This window comes from Suillus plorans, assembly GCF_016647745.1.
Source record: "Suillus plorans strain S12 chromosome Unknown HD556scaffold_7, whole genome shotgun sequence".
NCBI lineage: Eukaryota > Fungi > Basidiomycota > Agaricomycetes > Boletales > Suillaceae > Suillus > Suillus plorans.
In genome coordinates, this window is record NW_024537391.1 from 153,606 (window position 1) to 172,240 (window position 18,635).

General features: G+C 48.5%; 7 protein-coding genes across 7 annotated transcripts; 4 read left to right on the forward strand and 3 right to left on the reverse strand.

Annotated features, from left to right (window-relative positions):
* Positions 1–277: 277 nt before the first annotated feature.
* Positions 278–1,731, forward strand: HD556DRAFT_1229418 (glycoside hydrolase family 16 protein; the record flags this gene model as incomplete). The annotated part of the gene is made up of 5 exons (XM_041297280.1): positions 278–890; positions 943–1,218; positions 1,268–1,451; positions 1,504–1,634; positions 1,688–1,731. 5 exons carry the CDS (start codon positions 278–280, stop codon positions 1,729–1,731), a joined length of 1,248 nt encoding a protein of 415 aa, XP_041164849.1.
* A 126-nt stretch (positions 1,732–1,857) lies between these two features.
* Positions 1,858–4,472, reverse strand: HD556DRAFT_1337219 (asparagine synthase-domain-containing protein). Its single transcript, XM_041301935.1, has 12 exons — positions 4,230–4,472; positions 3,955–4,169; positions 3,801–3,901; positions 3,723–3,744; positions 3,472–3,669; positions 3,355–3,423; positions 3,051–3,301; positions 2,747–2,993; positions 2,680–2,703; positions 2,558–2,623; positions 2,309–2,506; positions 1,858–2,259 (listed from the first exon to the last, which is right to left on the reverse strand). The coding sequence occupies exons 1-12, from the start codon at positions 4,354–4,356 to the stop codon at positions 1,924–1,926; spliced, it is 1,854 nt and encodes a 617-aa protein (XP_041164850.1). The 5' UTR covers positions 4,357–4,472; the 3' UTR covers positions 1,858–1,923.
* Positions 4,449–6,734, reverse strand: HD556DRAFT_1337241 (6-phosphogluconate dehydrogenase). Its single transcript, XM_041301936.1, has 11 exons — positions 6,591–6,734; positions 6,494–6,527; positions 6,341–6,443; positions 5,876–6,292; positions 5,555–5,821; positions 5,292–5,503; positions 5,180–5,242; positions 5,046–5,130; positions 4,850–4,995; positions 4,722–4,800; positions 4,449–4,669 (listed from the first exon to the last, which is right to left on the reverse strand). The coding sequence occupies exons 1-11, from the start codon at positions 6,602–6,604 to the stop codon at positions 4,614–4,616; spliced, it is 1,476 nt and encodes a 491-aa protein (XP_041164851.1). The 5' UTR covers positions 6,605–6,734; the 3' UTR covers positions 4,449–4,613.
* A 537-nt stretch (positions 6,735–7,271) lies between these two features.
* Positions 7,272–10,256, forward strand: HD556DRAFT_872624 (Oxysterol-binding protein-domain-containing protein). The gene is made up of 8 exons (XM_041311897.1): positions 7,272–7,506; positions 7,571–7,784; positions 7,840–7,951; positions 8,007–8,148; positions 8,204–9,026; positions 9,082–9,230; positions 9,287–9,353; positions 9,405–10,256. The coding sequence occupies exons 1-8, from the start codon at positions 7,401–7,403 to the stop codon at positions 9,997–9,999; spliced, it is 2,208 nt and encodes a 735-aa protein (XP_041164852.1). The 5' UTR covers positions 7,272–7,400; the 3' UTR covers positions 10,000–10,256.
* Positions 10,184–10,627, forward strand: HD556DRAFT_1209782 (actin-related protein 2/3 complex subunit 5; the record flags this gene model as incomplete). The annotated part of the gene is made up of 3 exons (XM_041296543.1): positions 10,184–10,287; positions 10,348–10,428; positions 10,483–10,627. Coding segments are annotated over 3 exons (330 nt in total), but the record flags the coding sequence as incomplete, so codon positions are not given.
* A 1,015-nt stretch (positions 10,628–11,642) lies between these two features.
* Positions 11,643–14,953, forward strand: HD556DRAFT_1429904 (aconitate hydratase; the record flags this gene model as incomplete). Its single annotated transcript, XM_041304858.1, has 17 exons — positions 11,643–11,950; positions 12,070–12,172; positions 12,224–12,363; positions 12,406–12,407; positions 12,474–12,596; positions 12,657–12,739; positions 12,789–12,825; positions 12,906–13,096; positions 13,147–13,305; positions 13,350–13,532; positions 13,583–13,616; positions 13,668–13,689; positions 13,741–14,134; positions 14,184–14,235; positions 14,366–14,545; positions 14,597–14,652; positions 14,702–14,953. 17 exons carry the CDS (start codon positions 11,643–11,645, stop codon positions 14,951–14,953), a joined length of 2,319 nt encoding a protein of 772 aa, XP_041164854.1.
* A 309-nt stretch (positions 14,954–15,262) lies between these two features.
* HD556DRAFT_1264034 (muts domain V-domain-containing protein) lies at positions 15,263–18,375 on the reverse strand (the record flags this gene model as incomplete). The annotated part of the gene is made up of 10 exons (XM_041299086.1): positions 15,263–15,463; positions 15,515–15,733; positions 15,787–16,138; positions 16,188–16,309; positions 16,362–16,451; positions 16,512–16,660; positions 16,708–16,799; positions 16,851–17,307; positions 17,358–18,240; positions 18,295–18,375. The coding sequence occupies 10 exons, from the start codon at positions 18,373–18,375 to the stop codon at positions 15,263–15,265; spliced, it is 2,646 nt and encodes an 881-aa protein (XP_041164855.1).
* Between the last annotated feature and the right edge of the window lie 260 nt (positions 18,376–18,635).

Sequence of the window (18,635 nt, forward strand, 5' to 3'; positions counted from 1 at the left end):
TCGAAATCAAATAAGCAGAACGGGTTTATCGCGTGTAGCTCGCTTGATAAGGTGTGCTTGTATTAAAACTAAAGTCTCTCTGCACTCTAACTCTTTCCATTTCTCTCTACTTATTATTGGACCATTAGGCTCAATAAGTTTCTCCGCTGCTCACGCTCTAGATCGTGGCCCGGTGCTTCGATCACTCGTGAACTCTTTTAATCGCAGAGCACGTCCATCTGTCCTCTAGACCCCCACACCCCCATCTAATTACCGCCCTCACGAATCACGACTCCCAATGTACACTTTCCTTCTGCTCATTGCTCTCGCACTCGCCCCTGTGCCTCTGGTGCAAGGGAAATCATTAATTCTTACCCATGCCCACAAGGCCGCCGTCAAACGCAGCGCTGGCCTCGCGCGCGACCTCCGCGTGGCGTTCGGGGGCATCCTGACCACGCAGCCCAGTTCCTCATCCAATCTAAACTTCTACTGTGTTGGCTCCGATGGGGAGGGTGTCAGCATGCCTTCATCTGGCAATTCATCTTCATCCCCAAAAATGAACGGAAATGCGACTTCCACTGGAACGGCTGCGCCGTCAAGTACCAGTGTTGCATCATCATCTTGGAAGGCAACAAACAGTTACAGTGGGCAAACATTCTTCAACGGCTGGAGCTTCTTCACTGCGGCAGACCCGACAAGTGGGAATGTTCAGTATGTAGATCAAAGCACCGCTCAGAGCGCAGGTCTCATCGAGATTAACTCGAACGGGAACGCCGTGATGCGCGTTGAAACAACGCCACAAGTCCAGACCAATCGGCAGAGTGTGCGAATTACGACTCAAGCCACTTTCGATGGTGGCTTGGTTGTGATGGACGCCGTGCATATGCCTACTGGATGTGCAACGTGGCCTGGTATGTAGCGATGTATTTCATTTTGTCGGATTTTTCCTGACATCGGTGTTAGCCTTTTGGACCAATGGCCCTAATTGGCCAGCCGGAGGCGAGATCGACATCATCGAGGGCGTGAACAACTACACGAACAATCAAGCAACAATTCACACTAACCCAGGATGTACATTACCCTCAACCAGCAGTGCCTTGCTTAATATGTCTGGCACATTGGTCGCGTCTACTGATTGCTCAGCAGCTCAGACTGGTAACCAGGGGTGTGGAATTCGTTCTAACTCGAGCGTCTCGTTTGGATCGGGGTTCAATGGAATTGGTGGCGGTGTTTATGCTAGTGAGTATTTTACCATGGTCTTCTTTAAATAAGCTAATGGTGGGTGCAGTGCTCTGGGACAACTCCGGCATTAAAGTATACTTTTTCCCTCGTGGATCAATACCATCAGATATCTCTGCAGGAGCACCACAACCTCAGAATTGGTCCGCTCCTATGGCCGACTGGCCCTCAACGAATTGCAATCCATATCAATATTTCAATACCCATTCCGCTATTTTCGATACCACGCTTTGGTAAGTTTCTATTCATACAAAACTAAGTATCTTGATAGTAATTGGCATTCAGTGGTGACTGGGCAAGCGCCGTTTGGAGCGGCACAGGCGTGCCTGGGCAAGCAGTGAGCTGCGCACAACAGACTGGTTTCTCGACGTGCTCGGCATTCGTTCAGGCCAGTGGTGGCTCATTCAGCCAAGCTTGTGAGTTCCGAATCTTGTCCATGTTTCTATCCGACATCGCTCATTGGCTACAGACTGGGAAGTGTCCAGCGTTACGATCTACCAGAACACATCATGAAACATTCACGACACTGGAGGAAACATAGACTTGTTATAGATCTATCGTTGTATTTACTAGGATGTATATTGTAGCACTACGTCTGGAATTACACGGCCATACACGCCAAGCCGTTGTTTTAAGTTACCGGGGTGTGATCTTAAGCCAAGCTTATCGCAGATAACAATGTGAGGATGCGCAAGTATATTCCATCTATGGCTCTGAGACAGTCCTAATCATAAGATCCCCCCTCTTCTCTGCCTCGCCAGGCTCCATGCGAGCGGAATGACTGCCAAACTGCATTGCCTTTTTCTTCCTCGTGCTTGCCTCAAGAAGCCCCACCTTTCGCGCAGCAAGCCGCAGCAGCATTTTATCCCCGAGCCCAAGCTCCAGCCGCGGATCAAGCTTAAGATGCACGGGGAGTTCCGCGAGAAAAGAGACAACCGTAAGCGAAAGGAATGGATGGCGCGTTTCCTTGCCATGTGAGGAAATCACACGGTCGTCTCGTCCGAGGTTGCGAGTCGGTATACGGTCGAGTTCGAGCTGGAGCTGGATGACAGCATGAGGATGTGAGCTGTGGAAGGGAAAGGTGACTTACCTCGTCGATGACGCCCTGCCAGCCTCGAGTTGCGTATGCAGTACGGTGACGGCCGTATCCACCAAGTAGTTCATCGGACCCAAGGCCATTGAGTAGGACTCGTGCTGTACTGGTGTATGGCTGATAATCATCAGTCGCTGCCGAAATTCGGAGTCGGCCTACCCCTTTGGAGGCAAAGTAAAGCGCCATAGCAAGACTCTAGGGGTACGTAACGTCAGAATTTTGACTAACTTAGGAAGGTAAGCTTACAAGATCCATTACTGTTCGACCGGGGAACATGATAGTTTCGACAGCTGCCCGCGCGGCTTGAGATTCCTATTGTAATATGGATCAGAAGCCTCGTCGATCTGAGTCTAAGGGTAGGAACAGACCTCGTATGGAACATCCACCTCGACCTAGTGGAGTGAGCAACGTTCCTGTCGAAGAATTAATACTCACAAAATTCCATGTCCTGCCGGGACATATCCGCTTGAACTCTTCGACCTCCTGCAGGCCTGTCACACGGTCCGGAACCATGTACGAGGTGGATTCCTTGAGCACACCATTGATCTCCGCTGCTTTGAGTTGTCGCTTCTTCTCGCGCTTGGGAATAGCTCCTATGTTACCGTCAGTTTGAACCTGAATCTTTCGCGGATTCTGGAAGGCCACATTAAGCAGATCTATAGGTTCATCCAGCGGTACATGTCTAGAGGAACACAAAATAAGAACAAGCACCACAATAGAGCATGACTCATCGAAGTACCTATGAGCAAGAAAGGCTAGCATGGTTGAATCGATACCACCACTAAAGAGAACTGCGACCTGCGCTCTCCCCTTTTCGGACGACGCTCTTCGCGGGATATTTCGAACCCGAAGCATCACACTATTGTTCAGGTGATCGATAAGATTATCAACGGCGATGGCCAGATCACGCGGTAATATTTCGGGGTCCAATGAGGGCACGAGCGGTGGTACATCCGGAGGAAGTGCGGTGTTCACGCGATTAAGCTTTGCCTAACAATAGGTCGTCAAATCATCAAAGCACATGTCATCTCAAATGTACTCACGAATGGCAGAATTCGCCGATCAATTTGTCGTGGAATACATGTCAAGCTGCTGTCGAAATGTTGCGTGACCTACATAGGTCAGGACTAGGATGGAACGTCTAGCGCGAGCTAATTTACTTCTTTGGATTCACATAGTTGTCCCACATCAAGGCAAAATATCCCATCAGTGGATAGCTCTTCCATGACATATCCTTGATCATCTCCAACAGAGACGGATGCAAGTAAGAAATATGGATTAAACACAGAAGGCTTGTGAATGAGCAGAGATCGGCGTCCAAGGGGGTCTCGAGCAAAGTACAATTTTTGGGATTTGGCCTATGGATGGTAAATGTTAGACGATCCATTAGAACACTGCCAGCGCAGCCTACATGGTAATAGACGAATGCATATCTATTGCGTACTGAACTTCAGCAGAGAAAGATGCGCCCACAACGAAAAGAACTCACGGTCCCTCGATCCTCCCCAACAGGAAAGGGAGATCATCCATCGTAGAGAGTGTGTGTATGCTTTGAAAGAGTTTTGCGCCATCATTTTCAGATGCATTGACCTATGTCAAAATGGTATTAACCCTGGCCACGAAGGTAGAGGCTTCCGACTCGCATTCAAACCCTCGAAAACTTCGCCATTCCAGCAAAAGACATCCCCATCCTGTTGATGAGGCTGCACTACGGGTGCGTCGCCTCGAAGCCGGAGCAAAGAAGCAAAGAACTCGAGATCAATTGCCGGGCTGCATGTATTGCTTGGAGATGGGGCCTGTGCTTCACCAGAGCATATCCTTTGGACTCGGATGTGATGGGTTCCTTGTGCATCGGGACCTGTGGGGTAGTACCTCAATCGGTTAGCCTAGCCGTCGAACAGAGATGCATTAAACACACCACGAGCGGCATTGACGACTTTTAATCGCTCGGACAACTCGTGATAAGCGGTATTGTTCGGTCCGCCATCAATGTTACCGGTGTGGCCACAGCATCCTACGTGAAGCGAGCAGAAGATGCCGCACATGAAGAGTCTAAGAGTATCGATCGAATGGGCCGTTCTCTTTTGAAACTAGATGTAACTCATCCGGGCCGTTTCTGGTCCTCACGCCAAAATCATAGAAGGGCAGTCATTGATTTATTTTGATACTCCCACAACATGATACGTATCATACTTATTTAATAGTGCACCCGAAATACAGTTGCGATACAAAATTGATGAGGAAACGCAGAATCAAATCTATTAAGACAAGACAAGTTGGTCGTACGTGTTTCATATCCCCTTTAAGCGGAGTACGAGCTGGCAGAGACATTGCCTCCACGGCCAGTCCAGTTGATGTCTGAAAGTTACATGGTTAGAGACATGTAGACAGATAGAGACGGAGCAATTACGGATGTCAGCGCCCTTGGGTAGGCGGGAGTTCTCCTTACCGGGCACCACACGGAAGGTGTGTGCACCAAAGTAATCACGCTAGACAGTTGGTGAGCATGTTGTCTGGTCAGACGCCATAGGTGCGTACCTGAGCCTGGAGGAGGTTGGCAGGAACCACTTCACTCCTGTAACCATCGAAGAAAGCAAGCGCAGTCGAGAAAGCGGGGGTGGGAATGCCCCAGAGGCAAGCCTGAGCGATGACACGCCTCCAGCCGGGTTGTGCTTTGTGGACAGCTGCATACAATGTCATTGGATGTTACCAATCAATGACTGTTTATACGAACCCTTGTTGAAGAAGTCATCAAAGAGCAGAGACTCGAGGTCCTTGTTCTTCTCGTAAGCGGAAGTGATGTCACCAAGGAACACACTCTGTGACGAAAATGTAAGCCTCAAGAGCAGGATAGTTGAGTTCACATACCTTGATGATGCATCCGCCTCGCCACATACGAGCGATACCAGCGTAGTTCAAGTTCCAGTTCAACTAGACTTCCGGTTAGAGTGAATACTTCAGCTGTTTAAGCGTTACCAACCTCCTTGGCGGTCTCCCTCATGAGCATGAAGCCCTGTGTGTAAGAGATGATCTTGGAGGCATACAATGCCTGTTCAAGGTCATCAATGAACTGTTGCTTGTCACCGCGGAAGGCATCCCTTTGAGGGCCGTTGATAACTTTGCTGGCGCGCACGCGCTCATCCTTGATAGCAGACAAGCAACGTGCGAACACAGCCTCACCGATAAGCGTGACTGTTGATCGCGGTTAAAGATCGCACTTAGTTCGGATGAGTAGTAGCATACCGGCAGTGCCAGCGTCTAGGGCAGCAATTGCCGTCCATTTTCCGGTACCCTTCTGACCAGCCTTGTCAAGAATTTTGGTGACGAGGGGTACACCGTCGTCGTCGTTGAATTTGAGAATGTTGGCAGTAATTTCAATGAGGAAGGAGTCAAGGACACCCTTGTTCCACGTTGTGAAGATGTCAGCTATCTCACTCTCGTTGATACCAAGGCCACGTTTAAGGATATCGTAGGCTTCGGCGATCAGCTGCATGTCACCGTATTCGATACCTGGAATGATTGCCTTAGCCCTACAAACTACAGGGGGGAAATGATGATAATCACCATTGTGAACCATCTTGACGTAGTGACCAGAACCAGTCTCTCCGACCCAGTCACAGCAGGGTTCACCGTTGACCTGAGCAGCGGTTTTCTGGAAGATCTCTTTGATAGCGGGCCAGGCAGCGTTTGAACCACCAGGCATGAGGGAGGGACCATGACGAGCACCTTCCTCACCACCAGAGACACCAGAGCCGACGAAAAGGAGGCCCTTCGCCTCAAGCTCCTTGGTGCGGCGGATGGAATCGGGGTAGTGTGAGTTGCCACCGTCGATGACGATGTCGCCCGCCTCCAAGTAGGGCTCGAGTTGCTGGATGAAGCTGTCGACTGCAGGACCAGCCTTGACCAGAAGGATGATCTTGCGAGGGCGCTTGAGTTTAGCGCAGAGCTCCTGGATGGAGTGTGCGCCCTGGACCTTGGTGCCTACACTGAGTCAGTGATAGGGATGGGGGGTATGAGGTCATAGATAACCTTTTGCCTCGTTGGCGAGGAAATCGTCGACTTTGCTGGTAGTACGGTTGTAAGCAACAACAGTAAAGCCTTTGTCGTTCATGTTGAGGATCAGATTTTGACCCTTGTACCAAATTCACATTATGCGACGGCTGCTATGCAAAGATATCTTACCATGACGGCGAGACCGATGAGGCCGATATCACCTCTACGGGAGAGGGGTCAGCATATTAATTCTGCATGATCGTCATGATGGATGAGTAGGACGCACACTGGGGCCGACATATGTGTTTTTGAAGGATGTGGTTAAGGAAGAAGAGAGGATGATGGAATTGCGATGGAGAGATGGGGCAACCTCGATGGATTATTAACTAGATTAAAAGTCTACCGGAGCGCAAGGGCGTGAGACTCCACATATCAATTTGCTCCCATGCTCTGAATCAGCCAAATGGATAGTCACTGATGCGGCACAGCCCAATGGCTCAATTCACTTATGATAACAGAAATTCGAGATCAGGCTACATCTCCATATCGCTGGCGTAATTCTCGCAAAGATGCCTAGCCAAAAGCACATAGCATATAACGAAGGTGAAACCATATTCAGTTTAGCTGGGGCGCATCCTTCGAAACGCGTCTTGGCCCGGGCTAGCGCGTATGAGTGACAGACAGATTGTCGTGGGCAATATGACCGACAGCGAGAGAAAATTCTTTCAAAAATGCATGTTCGACTGCGAAAACAAATGTTTGAGACTCACCGACGATCTCACAACATATTGTGGTGAGGACAAGGCTGCCGCCAGAAATGAAAGACTCTTCAATTGAGCCAATCGCAACCCGGTCGACCCCGAGACTTTTCATGCGTCTTTACGTTGTCTTTCCCAGTCCTTTAGCACCTAATGAACGCGTGGGCCGGAATCGTGTCTTCTCTGACCAAGCTTAAAGTAATCGTTACCACGGAACACGTCCGACATCTTGCAACGAGGGCAAATATTCCTTCCTATAGATATAACTGGTCACTGCTTACTGTGCCTGCGTTTCGACAACGCTGATCCCATTATTGATACCCGAGCGCGAGTGGCACATGTCATCTGCTCGACAGTCTTTCCCTATCTCCATCGATACGACCCAGAAATCGGAAGCAGTGTGTGAAGGATGGGTCCTCAAGAAGAGAAGGAAAAAGATGCAAGGTATGTTCCTTGACCCTGACCTTCCAAGACCTTCCCAGCTCATGGAACTCCGGTCGTTATGTAGGTTTTGCACGGAGGTACTTTGTCCTCGACCAGTCAGGATCCTTGTCCTACTCCATCGATCCAAAACGTCCCATACGTGACCAGATATTCCTCCCTCATGCTGCGTTATCCACTGCTATTGGTCGTAAAGATATACACATAGACTCAAGTAATGCCACGTTTCATATAAAGTGTTTGACCGCAGATGACTTCAATAAATGGTTAGCTGCAATAAGGTGAATCAGGATCCTGGAATTCCGACGTGTTTGACACTAAGAGTGGCACATGTAGACAGTTTGTCCATCCCGAAGGACGACGGTCCCTTGCAGGAAAGATCACACCTCGGCTGAGTCAATCCCAGTTTAATAGATCTGGAATTCAAATAGCTGAAGATATTGGCTCTGTATGTACTCACCCTATTGCTCAGTATAAATGTACGTCGCTGACGCACTCAACAGACAATATCTGAGTTGGAAATTGCTTTCGCCACCCTCCAATCCGAAAGTACGCACGAGAGAAACCACCTTTCACTGAAGTCTAAGTCGGAGAAGGATAAGCATCATCACCATCCGAAAGATGTTTTTAACATGTTCAAAAAATGTGTTCCTCCATCCTTCTTTTGGATCGCTGCGTTTGTTGACCCAAGTCCTTTCAGCCCACCAGATTAACGAGGATGGCACGCTACCAAAGAGCAACCCTGATTCTTCGTCAAACGTTCGCTTTCAACAAATTACCACGACCCTTGCATCACTTAAGTCACAACATGCTGCCCTGCTCAAGTCCTTAGCGCATGATGTCACAGCCCCACCAACAGCCCGTGGCTCTCCTCTTCCTACTACTACAGAAGAGAAGGAAGAAGAACCTCTCTCAACTTCTCGCTTCAATACAGCACTCGCTCGTAGATCAAACTTAGCGATCTCCATGTCAAGTCTGAGTGACAGCGCACATAACGAATGGTTTGACGCCGAAGAGGGTCTAGGCGAGGAGTTTTTCTTGGATGTTCCCAACCCAGATGAGGAGAGGGACCTCATAGTTCTCCAATCTGAAAATAGCAGCTTAAATCAAACAGTATCTAGCGATGAGGAGGAGCATTCCTCACCTCTAGTCCATGATACAGATCCCTCCGCGAACGCTCGTCAGGTGGTACGACGGACGCGCTTACCTTCGGGACCGATCGGTGACGAGGGCAGTTTGTTTGCCATTCTCAAGAATAATGTCGGAAAGGTGACTTTTGGTGCTTCGGATACTGAAGACCCTTGGTTAATGAATTTGTCGAAGGACTTGTCCACAATCGCATTGCCCGTATCGTTCAATGAGCCCCTGACTTTGTTACAACGTACAGCAGAAGAACTGGAATATTACAACTTACTACACCAAGCAACTGAGGCCAAGGATCCCACTCAACGCCTGTGCTTCGTTGCTGCGTTTGCCGTGTCCGGCTACGCACACACAAGATATCGGACCGGTCGCAAAGGCTTGTAAGTTAGGAACATCGTATTTTACTTCTTCCGATGACCCTAACAACTCGGTCAGCAATCCCATGCTCGCTGAAACATTTGAAGATGTGCGAATGAAGTTCCTGGCTGAGAAGGTGTCCCACAATCCTGTCGTAATTGCATACCACGCAGAAGGCGAAGGCTGGGAATTGAACGCCACTTCGGCCGGGAAGACCAAGTTTTGGGGTGAGGATCATGCCTGGTACCGGTGCCGGTGGTTGACGTGTTTGATTTAAATATAGGCAAGAGTTTGGAAATCATTCCCCTTGGGACAACACGACTAAAGATTGGGAATGACACCTATGAATGGTGAGCCACGGTTGATCGTGCCTTTTCCGTGTAAAGATCTGACACTGGCAGGAACAAACCTTCGTCATTTATGCGAAACCTGATGATGGGAACAAAATACCTGGAACATTGTGGCAAAATGACCATTGAAAATACAACAAATGGTGCAACTTGCGTCCTTGACTTCAAGCAAAGCGGATATTGGGGTGCATCGAATGAAGTCTCTGGTATAATACTCTCTCCATCCCGTGATGTAACTGCCCGCATCGAAGGCAAATGGGACGAACAAGTCGCACAAGCGCTCGACTCTTCCTACTTGCATGTCCTCTGGCGCATCACTCCATTCCCGAAGGAGTCCCCTCAGTACTATGGCTTTACTGCGTTTGGCATGACATTGAACGAGATCACGAGCGACCTCGAGGGCCGTCTGCCTCCTACGGATTCACGATTCCGACCCGATGTGCGTGCACTAGAACATGGGAACGGTGATGAGGCGGAGGCTCAGAAGATACGTGTTGAGGAGATGCAAAGGGATAGGCGAAGACGTGGCATAAATCGAACTCCAAGGTGGTTTAAGCAGGACGGGGATGAGTGGACATATGTCGGAGGGTATTGGGAGGCCAGGGCAAAGGGGTGGAAGGACACTCCAGTCGAACCACTTTGGTGAACTCATTAACATTACATCTCTAACAACATGAGGCTTGGCCAGTTGAACATTAGACAAGTAGCCATAAAAACTACCATAGACAGTTTTGAATAACAAGATACGTCAAGCACTTAACATCTCATAGACGTAGTTACCAGTCTAGTCAGGCGGGGCCTGTGGGAGGGATTTGTCGCTTTTAAATTTACTCCTACTGGAGGGCGAGCTATATGACACAGAACCACGCGATCCCGCTCAGGTCTTGAGCGATGCGAAACAGAAGCAGGAAGCAGTCCGGAGCACATTAGCCAAGTACAGTCCCATCGCTACTTACGCAACATGATATAACCTAAGCATCGCTCAATCACGTAGGGAAGACATACCAGGGGCCCTGGAAATCGCGCTGGACAGCACACCTTATGGGCCAAATGACGAGGAAGCTAAGGCGACTTTGTTGTTGCACGACACCGCACCAATACGCTGACATTTGCGCAAGAAACCTTGCAGACCGTTGTTCGTTGTTTCGATACTGAATAGCATGAAGTCATCAGAGATAATTAACGTCGTCAAAGCGCTCTCCCAGGATGATCAGGACACGTTGATGAAGTACTTTTACAAGGGTATGGGAATGCCGGGCTGGTGTGGTGTGAGCGTCAGGCTCCTGGGTCGGTATGGGTGTCTAAACCTCACCTCCCATATAAACTTCCTAACCATAAATTTGCAGCTGACATTTCGTGCCTTTTCTTTGACCTAGGAGTAGTCATAGTACGAACGCAAGTGGTCGATGACTAACGGGAATTGCCGGTACATAGGCCGCCGATCGCGTGATCCATTTTAGTCCACCCTCATCTCCTTGAGCTTATTCTCTATTCACGATGTTCATTACTTTTATCCAGTCTCATATGGCAGCTCCTCTTCTACCACTGTGTACATGAGTACCTGCCGAGTTCGGGTTTTCCTGAATTCTCGCTATTCTCCTCCTGTGATGTAAGTTTATTCTTTACGTTCATTTTACAGGTCGTTTATCATCAAGGCTCCGTTCCGCGCCACTCATGTCTTCGACGAGCGTGACTGCCTACCCCTGACATGACATATCCGATTGCCTCATATACTGTGAGGCACCCGCAATATCACATTATCACTTTGAGATCCCGCATATCTTTTGCGCGTGGCTATTTAAATCGCTTGTCTGTCATCACCGTTCCGTATGAGTGAGTTTCAGACATTCTGGTGGTTATCACCACTGCTTCTGCGACAGTTGAACATGCTCGCAATAAGGCAAACTGATTGTCTGGTACCTGAGCGCTGAACATCCGGAAGACCGCTCACCTGCAAATGCAGTCGGAGCACTAGTGTGGTACGTTTTGGTGTAGGCTGTCAGGCCAGAAGACACGTCACATGCATGCAAAGACCAAGTGATAAATATCACTAGCTACAAGCCAGGAGATTTGTCGGGGATAAAACATAGCTGGAGTACAATACCTAGTAAGAGCTGAAGACAGTGGCGATCAGGGTTCTGGCGCGGGCTCGCTAGTACTATTAGTGTGATTTATAAGCGTTTCGATATGATTGGATCGAGAAAAATATGTGACTGAACCGAACCGAATACGGAAAACGTGTTCTTTCAATATAAGACTGGGTGAGGAAGCCGGAGGATAAGCTTCAAGATGCTCTCAACAACCCTGCGGAGCAGTGCCCTCGCTGCAGGACCCACCCTCAGGCGAAGTCTAGCAACACACACGCCCTTTTACGAAAAGGACTGCTCTTCGATCACCCCACCTTATGCCCAGCTTATTGGAAAATTGGAACACGTTCGGGAGCTCTTGAACAACCGTCCTTTGACTTTAGCCGAAAAGATCTTGTACAGTCATCTCAATGACCCGGAAAAGAGCCTGTCTGGAGGAGGGAAGATCAGGGGAGAAAGCTACCTGCAGCTTACTCCTCAGCGTGTCGCAATGCAGGATGCTTCCGCCCAGTATGTTATTATTGCACATTATTCTGAGCCAGTATTGATCATGTACTTGCTTATAGAATGGCTTTGTATGCATTATATTTGTTCTTGGTGCAGATATTGTGATTTGACAATCCTGCTAGGCTTCAGTTCATGAGTGCCGGTCTCTCTCAATGTGCCGTTCCAACCAGCATACACTGCGACCATCTCATTCAAGCTATCGATGGTGCAGAATCAGACTTGAAGGTTTGGTTCCGTCCTCAGAACAGCACTTGTTACTCATGAGAAGGACACAAGCGGTCGATTACTTCCAATAAAGAAGTGTTCGATTTCCTTGAAAGTGCTGCTCGCAAGTACGGTATCGAATTCTGGAAACCGGGCTCCGGTATTATTCACCAGATCGTACTCGAGAACTATGCTGCTCCAGGAATACTCATGTGAGTGCATTCGTGTTGCATGTGCCTTATAGGTTTTAAAAGATGTCAATAAACAGGCTAGGCACAGGTGAGTTGGCCTTGTGACGACTTAGGTTGCTGGACTGACGTAGTGGTAGATTCACATACGCCTAATGCCGGAGGGCTCGGTCTGCTGGCTATTGGTGTTGGAGGTGCTGATGCGGTTGACGCTATGACTGGAACTCCTTGGGAACTGAAGGCCCCTCAGGTTGTTGGTGAGATAATTTAGATTACAGCTACGCGGTGCCTTCGCCTTCTAACATAATTGATATCAGGCATACACTTGACCGGGAAACTCAGTGGGTGGGCAACGCCTAAGGACTTGATCCTTCACCTCGCTGGAAAATTAACAGTTCGGGTAAGTCAACTACCAACTTTTTGAAAATGAGTTATGAACCCGTATTCAGGGAGGCACCGGACGCATTTTGGAGTACTTTGGCCCTGGTGTGGCCAACCAATCATGTACAGGTAAACTAAAACCACAAATGTAGGTTAATTTTGCACTGATTGGGATTCCGTGCTAGGTCTCGCTACGGTTGCTAATATGGGAGCTGAAGTCGGTGCTACAACCTCTACTTTCCCATACACGGAGAATATGCGCGCGTACTTGAATGCAACAGGACGTGCGCCCGTCGCTCGTGCTGCTGACCAGGCTGCATCGATGGGCTTCCTGAACGCTGATGAAGGTGCTGAATATGACGAAGTTATTGAAATAGTACGGTCGTCCTTGATTCGACGGACTAAGTGTCTTATTCGCATCTACAGAACTTGTCCGAACTCGAACCAACTATCAATGGTCCTTTCACTCCTGATTTGGCAACACCTTTATCAAAGTTCGGGTCTTTCGTGAAAGAGCAGGGTTGGAAGGACGAGCTTTCCGCCGGCCTCATTGGTTCGTGCACTAATAGCTCATATGAAGACATGGTAAATTATTTTTGATTTGATTGCACACTGCTGACCCGATGTAGACGCAAGTAGCAGATTTGGCCAAACAAGCAAAGGCTGCTGGCCTGGTCACCAAGGTTCCTTTCCTTTGCACTCCCGGTTCTGAACAGATTCGGGCGACTATGGAGCGCGACGGCATTACAAGCACTTTGGAAGATGTCGGCGCTGTGGTTTTGGCAAATGCGTGCGGTCCCTGTATCGGTCAAGTACGGATTACGTTTATCCCTCAGTCACAACTTTTGATTTCTTCACTTAGTGGAAACGAGATGATATGAAGGATGAAGAAAACGGTAAATGGATCTAGTAAATATTAATTGGACAAACTAAACTTTTTTCCAAAGCAATTTTGACATCTTTCAATAGGTAAGAAAGACGCCTTTCAACCTGTGACATTACTTATTTTTAATGATGCAGGAACTTCAAGTCTCGCAATGATGGAAACCGACTAACTATGAACTTTCTCGCATCGCCTACGATTGTGACGGCTATGGCATTTTCTGGCTCACTCTCGTTTAATCCGATAACGGATACCCTGACTCTGCCCTCTGGCAAACCGTTCAGGTTCTCTCCGCCTGCCGGACAGGATTTACCAACAGAAGGTTTCACTCAAGGTAACACCCACTACTACCCTTCTCCCACGCCAGAGCCACAACCAGAAACCGAGATTATCATTTGTGCGGACTCTCAGCGTCTTGAATTGTTGGAGCCTTTCCCAAGTCATTTCGGCAACAGGGGTCTGGAACTCCCGCCCTTGAAAGTACTGATGCGTGTAAGAGGGAAATGCACCACTGACCACATCTCTGCGGCTGTGAGTGAGATAAATGTTTACTGAAGTTGCCCAGCTAACTCACGTACAGGGCCCCTGGTTGAAATACAAAGGACATCTTACTAACATTTCTGAAAATCTTCGTGCGTCTTTGCGTACTCTTAACACATTTCGTTCTGACTATTGTTTGCAGTTATCACGGTGTGTTGCGCAAGCTGCCATCTGTAAGTATGATATTAACCTGACAACCAATGCAGGCTGTGAACGACGAAGGGGGCGACGTGAATGTTGCATTCGACTACGATCAGGCCACTGGCGAAACCGAGACCGACACCATTCCCGCAGTCGCAAAACAGTTCAAAGCTCGCAATCAGCCTTGGACTCTGGTCGTTGATGACAATTATGGCGAAGGTAGTGCTCGTGAGCATGCTGCACTCCAGCCTAGATTCTATGGTGCGTTGCAATATCTCGCATCGCATTTGAGCAGTTTCTCAATTGTGTTAGGGTGTGCAATGATTGTTGCAAGGTCTTTTGCTCGAATCCACGAGACTAACTTGAAGGCAAGTTGTGGTTGAACAACTATGGAATATCAGTCTAATTAGGATGCAGAAACAAGGAGTTCTTCCCCTTTGGTTTGCTGACAAGAACGACTACTCTCGCATCGGATCAGGTGACGTAGTCCAGACTATCGGCTTGGCAGACCTTATCGAGGGACGACAAAACGCCGAAGTCAAGCTTAAGGTCACCAAGCGTACCGGCGAGGTATTTGAGATACTTACAAAACATACCATGTCGGAGGATCAGTTGAAGTGGTTCCGCGCGGGTTCTGCCCTCAATTTCATTCGCTCACAGCTGTCATGATGAACCGATTACATCCACCTGTTACGGTGGTTCAATCGCGCGCAGTCCAACCTCAATTTGTAGTATGTTCGTCCATCATCTAAACCAGCCGGCGGGAACGGCGAACCAGTGGGGTACGCCCTACACTGGGGTATTTGCGATTTTAGTGATGCGACGCAGTGTACAGGTGCCCTTTAGACTAGATAGTATTGTCCGAAATATGGTAGATTACCCCAATGGACATGAAAATGGAAAACAAGAGACAATTGCATTCACATTGTAATGCACAAAAGGTGCGGGTGAATATCATTGCGATTGGGGGAATATATGCTACCTTGAACTCGTTAATGATTGTCCCAGGGAAGACAGTTGTTGAGATCCAATGTGGTCCTGTCCTTTGAGTGCATCCAAAGCTTGTTTAGCAAGAAGGACAGCAGATTCTGGCATGCCTGCCAATTGAGCGACCTTGAGGCCATGACTATCTCGATTCACGCCTGGCCGCAGACGGTGTGAGTAGGCAAAATGGTTGTCCTGATAGTTCTGCTGAGTAAGCACAAACACAATTTCATTTTGATTGCTCACGTCCGTCTCATCGACATCTGTACAAAAGAACCCAACCTCTTGGAAAACGCCGTCGCCACAGTGACTATCGGAGTAACCAAGCATATCTGCGAGTTCATGGAAATGAGTTGCAAACAAAGCTCGACACTGATTTTGGGTGACGAGATAATGGACGGCAGCAAACGCTATTGCCAGACCATCTTTTACAGTAGTCCCGCGACCCACTTCATCCATGATGACCTACAGGATTTTCAATCTTCGTACGCGCTGGAAGGAGTAAACGAATAACCCACCAAGCTCATTGGAGTTGCCCGACGTAAAATTTCAGCTGTTTCGAGCATCTCCACCATGAAAGTACTTCTGTCACGAAACAGATCGTCCTTGGCCCCTACTCTGGAAAAGAGTTTGTCCACAACTCCGATGATAGCGTGGTCCGCGGGTACAAAGGAACCAGTCTGAGCGAGTATAGCAATCAAAGCTGTTTGTCGCAGGAATGTCGATTTCCCTGCCATGTTCGGGCCTGTGATTATGTGAACCCGGGAGGCACGTTCCAGTACCACGGAGTTCGGGGTGAAGACCCGACCTGAAGTGAGCAGGCCAAGTTCTACAGTTGGATGTCGTCCATTGGTCACCTCATATGTCATGCTCATATAACGTAAGTAAGGGTCAGGGGGATGTCCATCGAGCAACGTACTTATCTGTAATAACGGGCCTGGTGAACCGTAATTCAGCTGCAAGAACCGCAAATCCGAGGGTAACATCCAATTCATCCATTATCCGCGCATTCCTTCGAAGATGGGTCGCAAAAGCTTTGACCTAATTTTTCAAATGAACCTAAAATAACACGTTTTGGATGGGGGCAACCAACCTCATTGCGCAACAGGTTGAAAGCTTCCTTCTCTGCATTTGTGATCGCCGTCGCAGTTTCAACTAGCTGATTACCTAGAGATGACCATAGCTACAACCGATCATTTTAAATGAGACACTTTTCATGGAAAAGGAAGGGGGACAGATAGACCTGGTAAAAATAGGAGCTAGTCGAACCGCTCTCTGATATATTAATGAACAGCGGTGATGCCTTCACAGCAGCCTGGTCTCTCCTCGAGCGACCGATATGGACATGCATTCCTTGCGCAGGAGAAGTCCGCAGGGTCAAAGAAGGTGCTTCTGCTCAAGTGAGTCAGCAGCGGCCCGATGGAAGATATGTGCCTCACCATAGTCTATTTGAAGTTGACGTTCCATTTTCCTTCTTTGCTCTAGTAAGTCGATGAGGTTGTTGTGCAGAGATACCAATTGCGGAGAAAATCTAAACCATGAAACGTAAGCAATGAGGGTCTGGATCGACAATGCTGCGTACTCTGGTCGAATGAAACACCTAGAGGGTATATCAAACTTGAAACCAATTTTGCTGGGCTCCTCCGCGTCTTGATCATCTCTCGACTCGTCCGTAGTTTCAATATTTCGCAAAGCCAGATTAATTCGACTCTTGAGGTCTTGGAGATCTGCCATTCGACACAAAAGAGTATCGACACTTGACCAATCTTCCGAAAGCAGAAAGCCTCGTTCCGAGCTTTCCATCTGCTTCTCGAGTTCCAAGCGCTTGCGAATTGCACTCCAAACGTTAATCGTCTTGCTGATCGAAACTAAATCGCCAGGATCACCTCGCCCAAGAAGGAATCTCTGAACAATTCGTGTCGTGTCTTCGACTTCGTCCAAGAACTGCCTGACATCGCTGAGTAAATGTGGCCTGGCATGAAAGAAGGCTACCAATGACTGCCGAGCTTGTATCTCTTTGACTGATGTGCTCGGCGAGCCTGAATATGTGTTAAGGGCTTTGAAATTACATCAAATAACAAAAACCTACACAACCATCGAGCCAATAGACGTGTTCCGCTGCGTGTTACAGTTCTTTTAACGACGCTCAGCAAGCTACCTGTCGTGCCACCTTCTCGCGTGCTTTCCCTGATTTCAAGTGCCTTGATAGTATGAGAGTCGATTTGCATGCGCTCCATGTTGCCTTCGCGGCTTGGCATTGAGAGACTTGGCATGTGCTCCAACAAGTGAGCGTGCAGAAAGTTGGTAAGAATTGTGATAGCGGACGACTCCCCAGGAGAATACGCAGATGGAACAGAAGTCAAGTCCCCTTCCAGTTTGTCGAGGTCACCTGGAGCAGCAGTAGTCTCGGGCAAATCCTTCACCAAGGTACCTTGAGAAGGCGTAGCATACGAAACAAAGCAGCCTTCATCCACAAGCAGCTGATGAATGGGATGCGAGAAGTTACCCTGGAGTTTATCCTCTAGGACAACCTCTCGCGGGCAAATCCTCGCCAGGTCATCTTTCAGAGCCTCCCTAGACGACGTCTTTACGAACAATTCACCTGTAGAAACGTCGATCCAGGCTAATCCTATAGGAGTGGCATCCGTTTCTTGCATTGTGCCATTAACGCTGATGGACAATAGATAGTTGTTTTCAAACTGGTTGATGAATGGCTCGTCGATAAGTGTCCCAGGGGTTATCACGCGAACTACTCGTCTATCGAACTCGGGTTTCTGGCCTGACGCAGAATACCGAGGAAATTCTTCGCACATGGCGACGAACCGTTTATTTTGTTGGACAAGCACTTTAAGATACTTGTCCAGATACATCAATGGGAAACCGCACATGGCGATACTTTGCTTGTCCCAGACGCGAGAAGTCAGCTTGATGTTCAGTAGTCGAGCGACCTCGATTGCTTGGTCAAAGTAGGACTGCACAGAACCAGTTAAGTAAAGTTCGTCGAAGTAGAGACGAGCGCGTCGCACCTCATAAAATTGACCAACACGAGTCAGGAGGATACAATGAGGAAATTTAGCAAGGTTGTTCAGGATCTCAGTGGCAAGCATGTTGCGCGGCTGTTTTGGAGGTGGAGTACAGTCTTCCGAGTCATCTACCTTTATTTTTCGACGCCGGCGAATCTTCATTGGAGTGTCGGTAGTTGCGGGGGCGTCTGCTCCTATTAGAAATACATGACAGTCTGCAATCGATCGGCTGAGGAATGAATGTACCTGTGTCGGTAGTGAGAGAACCATCGGATACCGCTGCTTTTCGTCGACCTCTGTGTTTTCTGGGTTGTTCTTCCTTGACAACTGCACTACCTTGCTGC